The sequence below is a fragment of the Alosa sapidissima genome, chromosome 23 (assembly GCF_018492685.1).
Source record: "Alosa sapidissima isolate fAloSap1 chromosome 23, fAloSap1.pri, whole genome shotgun sequence".
Taxonomy (NCBI): Eukaryota; Metazoa; Chordata; class Actinopteri; order Clupeiformes; family Clupeidae; genus Alosa; species Alosa sapidissima.
Genome location: NC_055979.1, coordinates 13639803 through 13657664, shown reverse-complemented (window position 1 = coordinate 13657664; position 17862 = coordinate 13639803). Strand labels below are relative to the sequence as shown.

Below are 17862 nucleotides of genomic sequence, written 5' to 3'. Positions count from 1 at the left end.
CATGCTGTAAAAACACTTCTAATAAGCATAGATTATGTTGTTACATGCACTATATTCTGAATGTACAATTCCCTGAATAAAAAGGTGAACGTTACATCAAAAATTCGTTAGAGCCCAAAGGTTGGAGTAATTCACCATGAAACACACATCTTCAAGAATGTTTTTATTAAAATTCCATAATTTAAACCAATCATTAAAGACACACAATACATACAGACGCACACACGCACACACAGATAATCTGATAAAAACAGCCTGATGTGCTACACTCCTTATCTTAAAGACTTTTGACCTCTGTACACTTATGTAAATAGTGGCATGTAAAAGAGTCAGCATCGTCATCTCTTGATATCGATCTGCAGGGTTCTCTGTAGCCTGGCTATGCTTGCATCCAATGCTGCCATGCCAGTACGGAACACCTCCTCATCACGCGTGTTGAAGGTGGACCAGGAGTTCATGCTCCAGTCCGTGGCTTGGGACTCACAGGAGGTGGAGGTGGAGGAGAGGGAGCTGTCCATCTCCGAAGGCCTCCCTGTGTATGCTGCTGGAGTCTCGCCCAGGTCCAAGTGCTGTGGTGGGACAGGCAGGACACCAGGATTGACCTTAAAGTGAGAGGTTGTCCCATTAGTGCTAGATGGTTTGTTACTGTCCTCACATTGCAGGCCTTTGGCTGTCAGGGCCATTCGATCCATGATTTGACTTAAAGACTTCAGGGCACCAGACCTGTCTAATGACCTCTCCATCCTCATAGGAGGCTCTGCCAGTGCCGCTCCGGCCTCTTTCAGAGGGGCAAAATCAATCCCACCACCAAACCCTCTCTCACTACCCACGCTGTAGCTCTCCTTTCCCAGTACACCCACACCCTGCCGTCTGGGTGAGCACAGCTGTTCCTGCGGAAGACCAAGCCCAGCACCTCTCCACTGTGAAGAGGAGTGACTTGGGGTCCTCTGTGGACTCAAGTGAGACCTTGGAGGTGAAGAGGTCAGATTCTTCTCTTCCATGGACTGAAGGTAGTTTTTGACCGAGTCGGCGATGTCGTCAGACCCACAAGAGCTTTTTTGATCTTGTTGGTGCATTTCCAGAACGTGCTTCCTGAGATGGGGATTTGGCTTTGGCGCGTCCATCACTTCAAGACGCTCTATGGATGACCCTGAGATTGGCCCCTGAAGATTCCTATCAGACAATGAAGAAAACATATCATGTAATAGACTTACTTTTTGTTTTAAATTCTTTTTAAAGTTGTTCAGTAAGACTTACCTGATGACCTCCTGTAGTCTATAGATCTCTGCTTCCCTCTGCTGGAGAGAGCTGGACAGTGCAGCATTCTCCATCATGGAACTCTCCAGTTTACTCTGATAGCTTTTCATTTCAGATAACGCACCACTGACATCTGTAAATGAAAATCAATTGCACTGTTAATTTGAGTTCACTTCATATTGCTCATCCAACTGAGTAAGACACGATAAATGAAAAGCGGTGATTGAAGGCTTTACCCATCATTATGCGACTGGTCTCTGCTTCACTTTGCTGCCTGCTCAGCTGCAGCTCGTTCTCTTTGTCCTCCACAGCTTGCTGTAGCTCCTTGTTCTTCAGCTGTATTTGCTCCATCTCGTTGTTGGCCTCCCGTAGCTGGAGCTGCAGGGTCAGGTTGAGGGACTGCAGCGAGGTCACTAAACACATGGTGGGAGAGGAGACATTTTGTTCAACTCTGTGCTAGAGTAATGGTAGTCAGCAGGTACAGTAGCTGTAAAGCGAGGAGGCTAAACCTCCCTCCAGCCCAGACACCTTAAGAGACTTCAGAGGTCTATGGATGTATGAGTCAGGTAGACTGAACATGTGCAAGGCCTGAGGGGGTCCACTTACTCTCCAGGTCACAGTCCACAGGCCGGGCCTCTCGCTCTGCTCGCTCACGCTCCATGAGCTGCTGGTTAAGGATCCTCAGACGTCTAGATCAATAACACACACACACACTTCAATACATACTGAAAAAAAAAAAAAAAGTCTACTCTCTGCCCCATGTTGATGCAGGCCCTTGAGACCAGCATATCATACATACCGCTAGCAGCGGTCATAATTAAGCATACTTACAAAGCTTGTAAGGATGTGCTGACTACCTACTTCCAAACATGTGTTTATTCATTATCTCTGGTGATTTTTGTGGGAGTCTTTGTTTCAAAAAGGAAAGCCACTTGCAGCAGTCATGTCCATAGCTTGAGGACATCAAATCTCACTAAATCCATTTTGAATCTAAATGAGGTTTTTCCTCGTTCAGCACACAAAATGCATTTTTGTAGCCTTTGGGGAAGCACTCTCCTTTAACTGACTCTACTCTGCACAGCACCCCTATGTAAGATAAAGTGTGTGTGTGTGTGTGTGTGTATGTATATGTATGTGTTCATGTATGTATGTATATATATGTGTGTGTGTGTGTGTGTGTGTGTGTGTGCGTGCGTGCGTGTGTGTGTCTGTGTGTGTGCGTGCCTGTTTATGTCAAGAACTCAGATTTATATAATGGTCATTTAGAACTTATCCCGGCAATGATATTACACAATCTAAATCTATAAGTATTAATAGGTAATTCATTCAAAATGTCCAATAAACAAAATTTAATTTTGGTTTCAAACCATATCTATGATACAGTAAATTAGATATTGAGTCATTGCATCAGTATCCACTTCCATATGAGTACAGCAGAAGATATGAGAGCATGGGACCATTTTTGTAAGTACTGGTAGCCCACCCGTGAGTAGGAGGAGGGTGTGTCTGTGTGCATGTTTGTCTGCAGATGCGTGCGCTCTGTGTGTGTGTGTGTGTGTGTGTGTGTGTGTGTGTGTGTGTCCGATATGCAGAGCTGTACTTTAATACAGTGCCAGTAAGTACCTGATTAATAAGGACCTGTGAGTAGGAGGGTGTAGTAGGAGTGCATGTTTGTGTGCAAGTCTGTGTGTGTGTGTGTGTGTGTGTGTGTGTGCGTGCGTCTGACCTGCGGAGCTGCACATTCTCGCTGCGGAGTGGCTGCAGGGCCAGAGCGAGCTCAGCCTGGATGTTGGTGGAGCCCACCATGGCTGGCAGGAGAGAGATGCTGTTCTCCACCTCATTGATGAGCTGCACAGCTGCGCTGTCTGAGACGGTACGCCACCACAGAGGGCAAAGATGGAGACAGACAGACAAACAAACAAACAAAACAAACAGAGATTAGGGGCTTTTGCACCAGAGAACTTTTTATAGTTTGTTTGGCTTATCCCCTTAGATTTTTAAAACATTTCTGAGAAATGAACACTGTGTAATCTTAAAACAAAACACCATCATAAAGATGGTTGTGCCCTTTATGTAGCCTACTACAACACTGTCTGCTAAATATTTGTTGTGTTTTAAAACACCTGCCTACAATCTCCAAGACAAACTAAGAGCCTAATTTCTGTTTTCACGACCATCTCGGAACTATGGGATTGGCAAGACACTTTATCCAACAGCATCAAACACAAACAATCAATCTTTAATTTTGCCATTATTACTACTTTGATTCATCATTAAAACTATTGATTGGCTGAAACAGCAAGTCGATCAAATTCTGGTGCAATCAATTGGAAGAAGTAGATTGACTGAAATATTTTGCTGTGTACAGAACATCATGCCTTATAGGTGACCTTGGGGAGACAGTCCTATGGATATTAACAAGCCTATGGGGGCCATCTTAATTTAACAGTTATGGAAGGATCAATATGAACAACTGCCATCTCCATCTTTTAATTCACTTACAGGTTTAACATGGAACATGTTATTATGAATAGGAATGTGTCTGCTCCCTCCCATCCGATGGTAACAACAACATATATGATACTGGAGAATAGAATATCAAATTGTGACCAAAGAATCCAATGAGTGATTCGCCTGACATACAATTACAGTCATGAGGTTCCAGTGAATAATCACTACAATATGCAATCATGAGTAAGACTAGTTTAAATTGACTAGATACTAGATTAAATAGACAGACTGTGTGTGTGTGTGTGTGTGTGTGTGTGTAAGAGAGAAAGAGAGTTATGAGAAAAACTGAAAAAGAAAGCGGCTAAATAAATTAATTTTACGTCCTGTCAAATAATATTTTTCTTACCCTGGTTCACGACCATTGCTTTCAGCTCCCCAAGGAGGTATTTGACAGTCATGACCTTCTTGGCAGTCTTCTCTGGGCTGAGGGGCTTAGCTTTCAGGATGGCCGGCGTTCCCGTACCGGTGCCGGTTCCAGTCTGGGAGTCGCTGTCTCTTACAGGTGTAGTGTCCACCCCCTCCGCCTCTTCCTCGTCGCTCGTGGGGCTGTACTCCGAGCTCTCCCCAGACGGGCACCCCTGAGGCGGGCCTCGATGCCCCACGACCTGGGCAGGTGGCTGGGGCATCTGTGCCGTGATGGGGTACGAGCTGAGAGTCCCTGTGGCAACGGGGTTGACGTTGTGTAACACCTGGGGAACATCTTGATTTGGCATTGCAGCAGGGAAAGGACTAACAATGGGGGTGGAGTGAACAGGAACACCCTGTCCAGAGGGGAAAGCCCCATGCTGGGGCAGTAGAGGCTGCTGAGGTGGGGCAGTTATGACTGTGGCGTGATTATATAAAGGGGCAGGCATGCTTGTGACTCCTGCTGGGGTAGATGTCACTGGGGTAAGATGATGTAAAGGAGTTAGCACGCTGCTGAAGGTTGGATGCTGTGCTATGGTCATCTGTGGTGTAGTGGTAGTGGACATGACCCCATGTGGGACAGACGGAGCCGTGGTGGTCATAACCCAGTGCTGAGCGAACTGCTGCAGCTGTGCATCTGGTGTTGAATGGACTTGCATAGGGTTTGAGGCATACTGCAAATTCAAAAACAAAACAAAAAAACATAATACAAAACACTTCAACATATATGGCTGCAGTTAAAGGAGAATTCCGGTGTGATATTGACCTAAAGTGTGTTGAAACATGATACCGAGTGTGAACGTATGTCTCATAGCCCATCTCGGCTTGTCCCCTGCACTCCAAAATCTGGCACTAGTTAGCCGATGCTACCAACAGCTTTTTCAATGGTGGTGCTTCGGCATTGGGCTAGCCATGCAAATAAATCACTGTTTTACACCATATACGAGGCTCAATGTATCTCCACACTTCATTGGTAGACTTCCGAGGGCCCTGACATTTAAAACGAGACATTGAGAACTTTGAAAAAGCACTGGTAGTTTACTTACAAGACGATTTATACAGACAGTATCTTCACGAAGTTTAGCGTTTGCAGCCATCTTCAATTTAGTCACGATAAGTCGAGCGACGAGTAAGAATGAACAGGTATGATAAGGGATCAGATTCCAAAAATAATTCAGTGGAAATGCATGGATTCCAGTTTCTTCCAGTAGCAGCAACTGGAATCCATGCATTTCAACGGAATTATTTTTGGAATCTGATCCCTTATCATACCATACCTATCATACCAAAAATAATTCAGTGGAAATGCATGGATTCCAGTTGTTGGTAGCATCGGCTAACTAGCGCCAGATTTTGGAGTGCAGGGGACAAGCCGAGATGGGCTATGAGACATACGTTCACACTCGGTATCATGTTTCAACACACTTTAGGTCAATATCACACCGGAATTCTCCTTTAAGACATTTGGTCTAACACTAACCAAAGACATTTGGTCTAACACTAACCAAACAACTCAAACATGAAAAGCAGCACAGTTTGCATTGTTTAAACATGCTAACTACCTTCTGGCAATCATGCTGGGAGAGACTTTCATGCAATTTTGCAGGCAGCTCTGTCCCAGACAACAGAACTGCATAGTGCAACACCTGGGTGGCTGATGGGAATAACTAGTGTTTTGGAATGACCTCCCTTCACCTTACCACAATCCATAAATTAATTTGAAAATAACAACAATAATAGTTGACAATAAAAAATATACCGGTACTTTAAAATGTGCTAAATTCATTTTGATTTCTGTACAGCTGACGTCTTCTGATTCAGATCTCTTGAATTGTCATTTTCAACTCAGAAAACTGCTGCACTTGGGTGCTGAAAAAGAACCCCCAAAATTATTCATAGGGACTCACAGGCTGGGAGTTAGTTGCATCCTGAGGACCAAGAATCGGAGTGGAGGTGGCCAAACGGCAGTTAAACATGGTGGTGCCCTGATGACCTTTAAAACATGAAGTGAATGGGGACTTAAAGCACAGGATGAGACAACTCTCTCACAGTTTAAAGAAGAGAGGACAGGCAGTGTAGCTCATAGGTGGAGCAAAGTGCTGACAACACCAAGCGCAAGGTTTGATACACTGGGCGGTCATAAATTAATGATATTTAGGGCCAGTTTCCCATACATGGATTAAGCCTTGTCCTACAACACTTCCAATGAAAATGTCCACTGAAAAAAAAAAGTTTATTGGACTGGGCTTAATCCATGTTTAGAAAACGGAACAATTCATTGTATAGAAGCATCTGCTGCTAAATGCCTCTACATACATGTGTGAAGGCATTATACTAGTGTAACTGAAGCCAGTTCTCACCTGATGAATGTTGGCTGACACTGCTACCCTGCTGTTGTGGGTAAGCCATGGGTCTAACCTGTGGCTGCATGAGCTCCCACTGGGCTGCTGTGGCCACAGGTGGCGCCATCTGAGGGCCTCCTGGATCTCCTGTGGGTCTGGGCTCTTCAGGGTAGCCGGGCTGTCCTCTCAGCGCAGACTGAGACCGGGAGGTCAAGATGGCCTTCTGCTCTGGAGCTGTGGACACAGAATAAATCACACTAGATGACATCTACTCAATCTGATTTAAATTCATGTTCAATTCAACGCTATTGTTTTATTTCACCTGATGTAATAAAACCCAAATTGAAACCTTGTAAAATCAAGGCTTCAGTTTTGGTTCATCACATCAGGTGAAATAAATGACAACATTATATAACATGAACTTAAAACTGAACTTGTACAAGCAAAGTGTCGAGTTGGATGCACAATTTCAAAGGAATGTGCCAGTTGCCTTGTCCTTCACCTGAGGCCGAAGCAGAGATCGTTTTCCTCACAGGCTTTTTTCTTTCTGCCTCCCGTCTCCCTGGACATTGCTTTGGTTTGGGTTTGGAGGGAACACTCTTGGTACCCTTGGCAGTGGGTGGTTTGGGTTCTGTGACATAAAATACCATTCAACATACAGTGTGACCATATACATGGCAGAGTATGGCAAACCTATCAAATGGAAAGTCAGTTAACACTATACCCTCTTGTTCAGCTTGAAGAATGCCATGGAGCAAGGCTGCACAGCGATCTAACCCTCTGTGTATGGTTGTGACCTGATCAATTGAGGCATACCACATTATTTAGTCATGAATACTCATCAGCTGACCACTTACTTAAACATTGCTTTAAATAAGCATTGTATATGACATTGAACATTTACTTGATCCTCGGAGTCAGTAGAGTAAAGAGAGTAATGTGGTCCAGGGGCAGGTGTTGGTTTACTGGGTAACCTGAAAGAAAACAGATATAGATTAAAATCCCTTTGCTCTAACCTAGTAGTGGAATTTTCACCACAACCATTGCCACAGTAGCATTGCACTCACTTTTTCTTGATGGGCTGTCCTCGACTGGTGCTGGTCAGTCTCCCCGAGGAGATCACCTGCGAATGACAGCTAAGGGTCAGACGTGGCATGTAATGTTAGGCATCACAATCTATTAGTATTAAACGACATGTAGTTGCTAGTTTGAACTGAGCCAAAGTACTTAGATAACTATGTTACATGGGGCAATCGATACACGGTCACAGCTTTAATGTTAACGTTATCATGCACGTCATTCTCTAGAGTTGTGTCTGCAACACATTAACGTTAAGCTAACTTCATAGATTCGTATCTTACCTTGTGTTTTGACAGTCCTTGTCTTGTCGTCATCCCACGAAACGTAAGCTCCGAAATGCATTTACTTTAAAAAAGATCAGCGTTTAAAGCCCGTGCACACAGACGCACCACCAAAAACTTAGCAATATGCTTGGCTTGGGGAGCTAACAAGCTATCGATTGTTAGCAAACCAGTCTGCAAAGAAAGGGTTCAGCCAAATAATGAATGGCTCACACATTCATTGAATCCTTCAGAAGGGTCAAATTGAGAGAACTCTGCCTCAAAAATGTTAAACTAACTGTGATTTATTGTATAGCCAGACCACTCACAGACCCATTTAAAAGTAAGCACAGAAACGCTGGACTTGTTGAATGTTGAAATGTCAGCTTTGTTGTTTGAAACGGAAGGCATGCTGAGTTGACCAATAACAGCGCTGCTATCAGTTTTGAAAGAATGTCATTGGCTAATCCTAGATTAGTTTATCCTTCTTCCTTACCCTATTTGTTCAATTGAAATGTCGATCAAATTCACACGGCGCTTTCTAGCCAGTAGTATGGAATGGGTGGTGGCTTATTAAAAACAAATTCTAAGGACGCTGAAGTAACTATGGAGACGTATGTGGGCCGTATGTGTCGCGGTCTCTCATCAGTTTTCCCGCGGAGGAGCAACTGATTGAACGGGCAGTTTAACCCCGAGTTTAACCTATTGTGTTTCTTATTGCATACAGTAAATTACAGAACAAAGGTGAAGTAAATTATTATATTTTTAGCTAAGCAGTTTCCCCCCAATATCGACCCAACTAGACTATTTTACAGAATACACAAGGATATGTATCATAGGCCTAAACTTGTATGATGTTTAGCCTATTATGTTGCACAACATTAGGCTATATCAACTGATAAGAGGTTATCAAATGTGATTTCAAATAGGCTATGCACCTGCCATGGTTCAATTATGTTAATTCAATTGAACTTATATTGCACATTTCATCTTCTCAGTTGTTGCTGGAACACAATGGTTTGGGAATCAGTTATTTCTGTTCATATATTTTATTTTTTCTTATCCTGGTGTCATCAGTAATCTCATCCTAAACGGATTGTACGGCTGTTGATGAAGTCAGTCACCTTGACCACACCATTGTTATCCCTCCTGAAAAAGAAAAATGCATAAATGAATTAAAAAAGCATTAGTATAGCTAAATTCATTGTTATTATTACAGTGGATAGATTTAGGCTAATGTAATATAGATTTAAATAAAACTAGATTATCTCTGAGATCAGAACAACAACATGAGAGAGGTGTGAAGCAGGTTTGCCATCAAATAGTCCTACAAGGCTATGATAACATGATGTATGATGAAGTGTCATGTAATGTAAAGTAGATACTGATGTGTGCTCCATCTGCCCTGTAATCAACTGCTGTTTTGGAAACCCAGAGAGTATTATGAGCTACACTCACGAAAGTGACTCTAACTGGGAAAGGGCTCGGTCCAGCTGTGTCTGAGCCACCTCTCCATCCACCGCCGCCAGGTAGGTGTACAGGTAGCGGAAGGTGTCGTAGGGGATGACCGCGTCTGGAGGAAGGCAGCTGCTGTCTGAATTGAGCATGTAGCAGGCGTGGACCATGGCATTCTTAATGGTCTGCCGGCAACAAGAGAGAAAGAAAGGGTTCTGCACATTTCTAGAGTAACAACATTAGCTGATCAAACAATAAGGTGGTCAAGAGGACCATGTTTAACTTTTACACTTTGCAGTATGTAATAGGATATAGGCATATTGTGTTTGGGTATACATTGCTGCATTATTGTCAGTGATTGAGCCTGTAGGTCTACTCACCCCTCCTAGGTAGCTACAGCCAAGAGCAAAGAATTTAATCCATTCAATCTCATCACCAAATGAGCCAACAGCGAAGATGTGCTTGAGCAGGTCCTGCGATAAACCAAAGGACTTCCACACCTCTACAATCTGCCCCTTCGTTACTTTGCTATTACTTCCCACCTGAGGCAAAGAAGAGATTATATCGGGATCATGCATGACTGAAGACTTTTGGTATACTATATCTTCAAATAATCATTCAGTTTCTCTGTTATGGTGAATTTACCTGGGAATGCATAGCTTGAAGAGCCTGTGGAGTGAGGTCCATAGAGTTTGGGGCAGTGGCCTTCTCCAGGTTGTCCCTCACAGGCAATGGCTTTTCTTGGACAAGTGCAGTAAAGTACCTGTGTGGAAAAACATTGAGACAGATTTTCGGAAAGTTCAAAGTTCATGGCATCCCATTATTATTTGAGCAGTCATTTATGTGCGTAGGCTTATAACTAACTGAGTAGAATATTTGACGCACAATGTGGACCACTGAATGAGATCTTCTGGCTGAGTGCGGATGGCATCCTTGGTGAACTGCTTTAAGAGCTCCGGGAGCTCAGGTGGGATAACTACTTTCTTTCGCGTGTTGGACATTGTAGTAGATGCGGCTTAAAGCGAAGTGCTACAACACCAAAAGGAGAAGAGTGGTTGTCCAGTGGAAACGCCAAATAGCTAATGACACACTGTAGCAAACTTGGGTGCGTTCTTGAGTGCCCCGTTACATTTCCCTTTATGACGTCGGCTTCCATCTGTGATGATGGGTAAATGACCGCATGAGGGCGACAAAACGCCTGTTATCTGAAGGCTATACTAATTTGCCATGCTTGGAATAATGTGCCTTGCATGGGGATAGTAAACTGGACTAAGGCTACACTCGCAAACATGCATATACTATTCTCTAACTAAATTAATTGTAGGCCTATGTATTCATAGAGTTTACGTATGTTTTGAATAAGCAGTGACCAGTAGCTTTTGGTTGGCTGTTATATTAAACTGCTTTTCATGTTTTTCAAATAAGGAATATAGCCTGTGTATGTGAATTACAGGAAATACGTTTCCTCTGCCATCGTAGAACAGCAGAATATGACTGCAGCTGATAGCTGAGCAATGAAGTGGGCAAGTGCGTGGGAGCGGAACACAGGGCCAATAAACTAACATTCCAACTACATAGGACAGTGAACATCATCGACTGCCTTTGTTTTAGGCTACAGTCACATGGACCCCGTTGTAGTTCAACACACGTGTTTCTTCCCTATTAAATGTGCCTTGTAAATACCAAGCAATATGGAAAGTAGTTCCAATACATGGCGACAATGGGCTATTGGAACTCACACATTTCTCAAGGATTTCGGGGTATTGTTATCAGCTAATGTTTGTGTAAGGTAGCCCGCCTGTATAATGCTGATGGCAATGTGATGTTCCCCTTAAAATGCCGATTTAATGTGTTCTCCAGGGAAGTATTGTAAAGGCGAGGAGGAGACAGTGGGCGAAGGGTGTGTTTGGAGTCGGTCTCAATTTCACAACATACGTTTAAACGGTGCGACAGACCGGTTATTACCTAATTGAACGCAGGATTCAATCCACGAGCATCATTTGCAAACAAATTATAACCTGGGCCTGAGCTATAATAGCCTATGCCATCTAGCCTGGGCTACACATTCGTTGATATGCTCAGCCTCACGGTAATGGCTATTATTTTGATTTTCGTTACATCACTACTATGGAACCTCCTTCTATGGTACCCCACCATTTGAGGTTGCTGGCCGCTCTCCCAAGCCGTGTTCATTTGCCAATTTAGGGGGAACACCGCCTCTGAATGCACTGAGTGAGACACCATATGGACGGACGGACCGATGGATGCATGACGTGTGGATATAATCGAGCAGTCCGTGAAAAGCCATTTTCACGTCCAGTGTTTGAGGGAGCATTAACAGAGCGGATTCTAACACGGGCATCGGGTCTGTCTGTCAAGAGGGTGACCAGACTCTGAACAATAGCGCCCAATGCAGCGCGGGTCTCTCTAGTGCATAACGGGAAAGCCACGGCAGGACTGAGGGCTGCCAGAGGTTTATAGTTGGAGATGGCTGCACTCTGATGTAGGTTACTCGCACAGATTAGTGGATTTATTGATGTGAATATCGTCAGCAGCAGACCAAGCCTGTATTAATGCAAAAGATGAATTCTACCGATGCTGCCGAAGAAGGATTGACGGATCCGGACACGGACCCGTTTTTCAAAACAGGTAGGCTGTTTGTCGATAGTCGCTTTTGTCCAATACCAAGATAGATATCGATGAATGATCGGCTCACCGCTGTTTGAGAGGCAAATGGTTACAACCCCCGCAAGACTGCGATGGGCTTTCATAGGCAGCCTCAATAACGCGATGCGCGTTCCTCAAAATTGCATTGTAACCTACTATTTCATTGAGCGATTAATTGTCCCAGTCACATTTTTCCGAGTAAACCCATACTATGTTCTTCTGTATGAGCGTAATCAATGCAGGCACACCCACCATAGCATACTGGCTACAAGCTCTACCTGGGTGATGGAGGATGTTCGGAACCATAGGATTGAGCACTGGCGCTTATAGTTGGTCATCATGTCTAGACTGCATTGGAAACCATCACCCTGAGAAGAGAACATCCATCACACGAGGACAGACTTGAACGTCAGATTTCGCTCATTTGGTAGCTGATGGATGGTAGGCTACCTCTTCGCCACAAACAGCTTTTACTATCACTAACGGAAGCATTCCAACTCGCCCACCTCTAATGATCACCTCTAGCGGCGTTGATATGCTTGTGGAGCTTAGCGGGAGTGGCTGGCTTCTGTCTTTTGTCGGTCGTGACATTGATTCATGTTTCACGCGCTCTGGAGCCTGTTGATTCCAACCCAAATCGCGGCGAGAGCGCTCAAAAAGCAAATGTGCCACCGGCTTATCAGGGCATGATTCAGGCCCTATTTCTTGTATGTTATATTGAGCACCAGCCGTTGCCAGGAGGAGAGGCGTACTGTATTGGCGGGTAGCGTCGGTTGACAGGAGATGAAGGCCAGGGCAGACCCGTCATGTGTCTCCGGCACAAGTCGCCTTGGCGTGTATTTATCCTACTTTGCAGATCCCTGATCCAGACAAATTCTGATCTTTGACATTGACCCACTTATTGACTGTCCACCCGCAGGACCTAGCTCCCCCACCCCGTCCCCTTCACTGCAAGGGCCCTTAATGAAGCAAGGCTTTAAGCTCCTTTAACACATGCTCAATGTGGAGGCATGGTTGGGAGCGAGTAGTGTGCAAGCAAGCACGCTGATTGTGTAGGCCTAAATTAATGAAGTGGTGTATGCGTGTGTGTTGGGAGAAATAAAGTGCAAGCACGTTTTGGACACTCTGAGATGATGTAGATTAGTGTGTGTGTGTCTGTGCGCAAGTGTGTGTGCAGTCATGTTTGTGTGAATATGTGTGTATAAGTGTGTGTGGGCAGTTAACAGCAGCTGTGTAACCAAGTTTGACACCAAACATTCATGCCCATCTGAATGTAACATATGTGATTTGATGAATGGACACCATGCGTTTTTAAACACTTAATGGGGATATCCAATGTGTAGTGTTTGCCGCCCTCTCTCTCTCTCTCTGTTAGTCTGTGTGTTTTTGTATGTGTGTGTGTGTGTGTGTGTGTGTGTGTGTGCGCGCATGTGTGTGAGTAAGTGTGTAAGCATATAATGGGATGGGCTCTCTCTCCCACTCACACACACACACACACACACACACACACACACACACAGACGGGCAGGGTTCAGAGTGGCGCTCCTGTGATCTTCTTCCCCCACTGCGCTGTAGAAGAAAACTCTCCTTCCATCTCCTCTGCCCCCCCCACCCCTTCTCTCCTCCCCACTGTCCTTCTTGTCTTATCTCCAAACCTGTGTACTGAAGATATTAACACACCAAAAAATCAAATGCTGTTTAACACCCTGCTTATGTGCAGGATTTAGCCTTGCTCACACCACGCTGAGGATTAGCTTGTTCACACACACACACACACACACTCACACACACACACACACGCACATCCCGGGGCTGACGCCCGTGGGCCTGGCACGGGGGGAAAGTGGTGGCGTGGCGATGGAGGCGGGGTATGACTGCCCGCTGCCTTGGAGACGGCGTGCTCCTGTCTCTCGACGGGAACGGATAAACAATCTCATTTACTCTCTGTCCCCTCCCTTTAGTCCCGTCCAGCAGATCAGCAAGGTGAGGGGAGGCAGATCAGCAAATTCACAGTCGGTCCGGGCCATCGGAGGCCGAGGCGCGGGAGATGGCCAATAGATAGGAAGGTGGTGGTGACGGTGCCGTGAGGTGGACGCATACAGTGGGACACTATGTAGCCTCTTATCATTAGGTGTTGTGTCTGTTGTGATTTGGAAGCAGCTTGCTGATGTCCAGGAGCAGAACAAGTTCACACTGGGCCCTGGGGCAAAGATGGACCACAAGCCCGCCCCTTTGCAGATTTTATTCATCGATACAAAGAACGAAGAGAGCCCACATTTGACCAAGGCTTTGCTGGGGCAATGCTGGGTCAGTGCTTGCACTGGTGATGTCTGTGAGGCAGAGATTCAGACAAAGTCACACAGCCGTGTCACCTCCTTTGTACCTGTTGAGTATGATGTAGAACATCTGCTCAGTCACTACATAGTACACTTTAGAGTATAGTGAATATGGTAGTGCACTAGGTAGTAAATGAGAGGATGGTCTGAACACACAGTGTTCCTTTTTGTTTGTCTTTGTAAAGCCTGCTGAGCTTGCACTGATTAGTTAGCACTGTGTGTAATGGACGGTGCTGTAGTCTTGCCATATCTCTCACACCTAATCTACAGCTGAAATGAGTGGTGAGGGAAACAGGAGACCAGATGTATTAGAGATATAGTCGACGGTAGACTTGAAGCTCAAATCGGGTGGAAATCCATTTAGAGTCCCTAGGATAGATGCAACTCTCTGTGAAGATGAAGAATTTTCACACAAAACTTTGCAGAGTGAAGACCTGGCACAGTCCAAGGAGGGTTGCTGTGGCAACAGTTGCCAAGCTTCTGTGATGGGGGACTTGAATTTGCTGCTGCCATTCCGTCTACTTTCAGCCTGTGACTGACCTGGCCCAGAAGCGTTTGGCCAATCACATAATTAATTTGGCAAGAGAAAAAACGCCAAATCACACTTGACAAGGATTTATATGGCCAGACAAAATGTGCTGGCTTGCATGATTTAGCACTTAAAAACAATTTCCAAGAGGAGCTAGATCAAACTAGTACTCAGCAGAGACAACCAGATTGTGCCATATATGATGGGATGTGGGGTGATTCAAAAGTTAAACAAAAGAACTATGAGTGCTATCCTTTATTCATAAAGTTTATATAGACGCTCAAGATGATTCGGCACCCAGTAGAGATTATTTTAATTTTTCTACAAGGATATAAGGCACATTCCATACAACTTTCTATCCATCCATCTTCTTCAAACCATTCACTTATCCACCCATTAAACTATCTATCAACATCCATTACACTATCTACATTTAACTTTTAAACTATCTACTCTGTCTCAGGCTTTAAGCATACAATCTGGCTCTCTAAAGACTACAGATCCTGTTCAACTGTTTCCTCTGACCACAACTGTTTCAAAATAAAAAAAAATCCTCACTGCAATAATTCACTATTAAATAATTTAACTATTTAAACCATCCAACTATTTAACTGTTCAGCCATTCCAACTGTCAGTTGTCATCATCACCTATGTCTCCCGCCAACTGTTTCCTCTTCCCACAACTGTTTCAAAATAAAAAAATGTTTTTGCATTTTATGTTAATATATGTTTTGCATGCATGCACTGGTAATTCTTTTACATTTTCTAGTTAAATCATGTCGTCCACGTTCATTCACCTTTTATAGATAGAGTAATCTATCAAATAGCCCACTGCCCAAAGGATAATTCATAATATAACCCACTGTCTCTCTGCTGTAGGTGTATGCAAAATGAATTAACTCAACAAACAAAGAAAATTAATATGCGTTGAAATGCCCATGGTTAATAGTTCACTCTCATCGCTGATAATATCTATGCAAGCTGCATCTGTTGAGCAGAGGCACCCAGCAGCACATTACCTAGGGAGAAAAGACAACAGCAGGCCTAGTCTATGTGCACTTTTTAACACTTGATGCTTTGCATGTAGTCCATGCTGGGGATCTTATCTTATGGTATGCTTGGGGCTTTCTCAGCTCTTTCCCAGTGAGGTCGGTGTGTGGTGCAGTGGTGTGGGCTGATGCCGGGGTGGTGGGTGTGTTGTGCAGTGGTGTGGGCTGATGCCGGGGTGGTGGGTGTGTGGTGATACGCTTGCCGTCTTTGGCACGGCCCAAGCGCCGCAGAATGGCTTGGCAGAGGCCTGAGCTGCGATTCTTTTTCATTTCATAATTACTGTGTGTGGGACTATAAAGCACATTTCCTGACGTCCTGAAACTTTCCTCTTGGTTGAGTTGACGTTTTTTGTATCTGCGGCGTCCAGGCTCTGTACTCAGGAAGTCCTGAATGTGTCACTTCCTCCCTCTGTCTCCATTTTTTTGCTTTGCTTTGATTCCTGGTAATTTAGTGAGATACTGTTTGTGTTAACTCATTGCAGGTTGGTATTGGATTCTGGTACTTCAGTGCCTGCAGGGGAGTATTTGTCGAAACCTTGTTGACGTTTGATCTCAACAGCCAAATACACCTCCCCCTTCCATCCTCCTGAAGCAATGTGGTTGACAAGTCATTTTGCTTTTCATTTATTTCAGAGGCAGCACTGTGCTTGAATACCATGCAAGTTATTTTTTATAAGTAACTCTTTTGATCCCGTGAGGGAAATTTGGTCTCTCTGCATTTATCCCAATCCGTGAATTAGTGAAACACACACAGCACACAGTGAGGTGAAGCATACACTAATCCCGGCGCAGTGAGCTGCCTGCATCAACAGCGGCGCTCGGGGAGCAGTGAGGGGTTAGGTGCCTTGCTCAAGGGCACTTCAGCCGTGCCTACTGGTCGGGGTTCGAACCGGCAACCCTCCGGTTACACGTCCGAAGTGCTAACCAGTAGGCCACGGCTGCCCCCAAATTTGTGTGGACGGGCAGCTTGAGAGGAACAGTGGATAATTTTGCTGAATTTGATTAAATGTTTTGTGGATTATAATCAAAGATCTCTCCTTTAAATCATTCCTCATGCCCAAAAGCTTTTCATTAACGATTATATAAACACAGCATCTTTTTGGACCTCTGTGATGATGGGTAGAAGTGATTAGCATCATTTAGCAGCTAACCTGCCAGACACATTCTCACTTCTCGCAGGGGTGAGAGGTCCAAAAGCGTTTAGCGGCACGGAGGGGGAGGTTGCAAAGTCTCAGTGCGATAACTAGGAGAGCTCTCGGAGTGCTCCGGTGAGGAGCTGAGAGAGAGAGAGAGGGAGAGAGAGGAAGCTCTCAAAGACTCAAGACCACGTGCTTCTTCAGCTTCCCCCTGGGATCAGCAGAAAAAGCCTCTCAGCCTGCAAGCAAGGGATGCGTGTGGGAGAGAGAGAGAGAGAGAGAGAGAGAGAGAGAGAGAGAGAGAGATGGGGAAAAAAAGATGTGCCACAGTCAGGCTACGGTACGGGTACGCATCGGTGTTTTGATCAGAGTGTGTAAACTTTGATGATTACTCCTCTGCATATTCTGCCGAGTGTTGAGCCAGTAGGCTACTATGTTTTTGTGACATGATTTATTTTCATTATTCACTCATTTGCTTTTCTGTGCCTCTGGTTCATATTTTTGAAGGGATGACTTGCGTTGGAATAGTGCTGTATGGCAACTAACCTTAACTAACTAACTAACTAACTAAACTACCTTTAGTGCAGGTTTTCTTTTGCCAAATTTGAATATTTCATTACAGTGCCACATGTCTTATTGGGTAATTCTCCACCTGCCATAAGACAAATGTCGTCACACTCCAACCATGATAGATATCATATACTGTATTGTCATTTGTTTTCAGAAAGCATCATTTTTCAGTGATGCAGCTATGCCATGTTGTCCTTATTTATGATTATCATAACATCTTATCTGTGTCATCTCTGGCATGTGACATTGGATGTTATGGGATGCA

At 44.5% G+C, this 17862-nt stretch overlaps 3 protein-coding genes across 3 annotated transcripts in view; 1 reads left to right on the top strand and 2 right to left on the bottom strand.

The window, feature by feature from the left end:
- Positions 1-148: 148 nt before the first annotated feature.
- On the bottom strand, positions 149-8411 carry ccdc14 (coiled-coil domain containing 14). Its single transcript, XM_042081386.1, has 14 exons — positions 8352-8411; positions 7877-7940; positions 7583-7638; positions 7420-7489; positions 7240-7312; positions 7018-7146; positions 6534-6749; positions 6081-6166; positions 4115-4847; positions 2984-3122; positions 1864-1946; positions 1494-1670; positions 1258-1390; positions 149-1173 (listed from the first exon to the last, which is right to left on the bottom strand). The coding sequence occupies exons 2-14, from the start codon at positions 7907-7909 to the stop codon at positions 339-341; spliced, it is 2763 nt and encodes a 920-aa protein (XP_041937320.1). The 5' UTR covers positions 7910-7940; positions 8352-8411; the 3' UTR covers positions 149-338.
- A 477-nt stretch (positions 8412-8888) lies between these two features.
- Positions 8889-10409, bottom strand: LOC121698683 (ropporin-1-like). The gene is made up of 5 exons (XM_042080987.1): positions 10196-10409; positions 9956-10073; positions 9691-9852; positions 9314-9495; positions 8889-9004 (listed from the first exon to the last, which is right to left on the bottom strand). Exons 1-5 carry the CDS (start codon positions 10309-10311, stop codon positions 8938-8940), a joined length of 645 nt encoding a protein of 214 aa, XP_041936921.1. The 5' UTR covers positions 10312-10409; the 3' UTR covers positions 8889-8937.
- A 1096-nt stretch (positions 10410-11505) lies between these two features.
- kalrnb (kalirin RhoGEF kinase b) overlaps positions 11506-17862 on the top strand; it is an 82807-nt gene continuing 76450 nt past the window's right edge. Inside the window, exon 1 of the mRNA XM_042080757.1 lies at positions 11506-11959. Coding sequence (XP_041936691.1) covers positions 11884-11959 — 76 coding nt within the window. The 5' untranslated portion in view covers positions 11506-11883. The remainder of the gene's footprint in view (positions 11960-17862) is intronic.

Coding starts and splice junctions, on each gene's coding strand:
- ccdc14 (XM_042081386.1), bottom strand. CDS start 7,909: ATGACGACAAGACAAGGACTGTCAAAACACAAG. Junction 7,147..7,239: donor TCTTCAAGCTGAACAAGAGG/GTATAGTGTTAA, acceptor TTTATGTCACAG/AACCCAAACCACCCACTGCC. Junction 4,848..6,080: donor ATGCAACTAACTCCCAGCCT/GTGAGTCCCTAT, acceptor TTGAATTTGCAG/TATGCCTCAAACCCTATGCA.
- LOC121698683 (XM_042080987.1), bottom strand. CDS start 10,311: ATGTCCAACACGCGAAAGAAAGTAGTTATCCCACCTGAGCTCCCGGAG. Junction 10,074..10,195: donor CTCATTCAGTGGTCCACATT/GTGCGTCAAATA, acceptor TTTTCCACACAG/GTACTTTACTGCACTTGTCC. Junction 9,496..9,690: donor GCTGTAGCTACCTAGGAGGG/GTGAGTAGACCT, acceptor TGTTGCCGGCAG/ACCATTAAGAATGCCATGGT.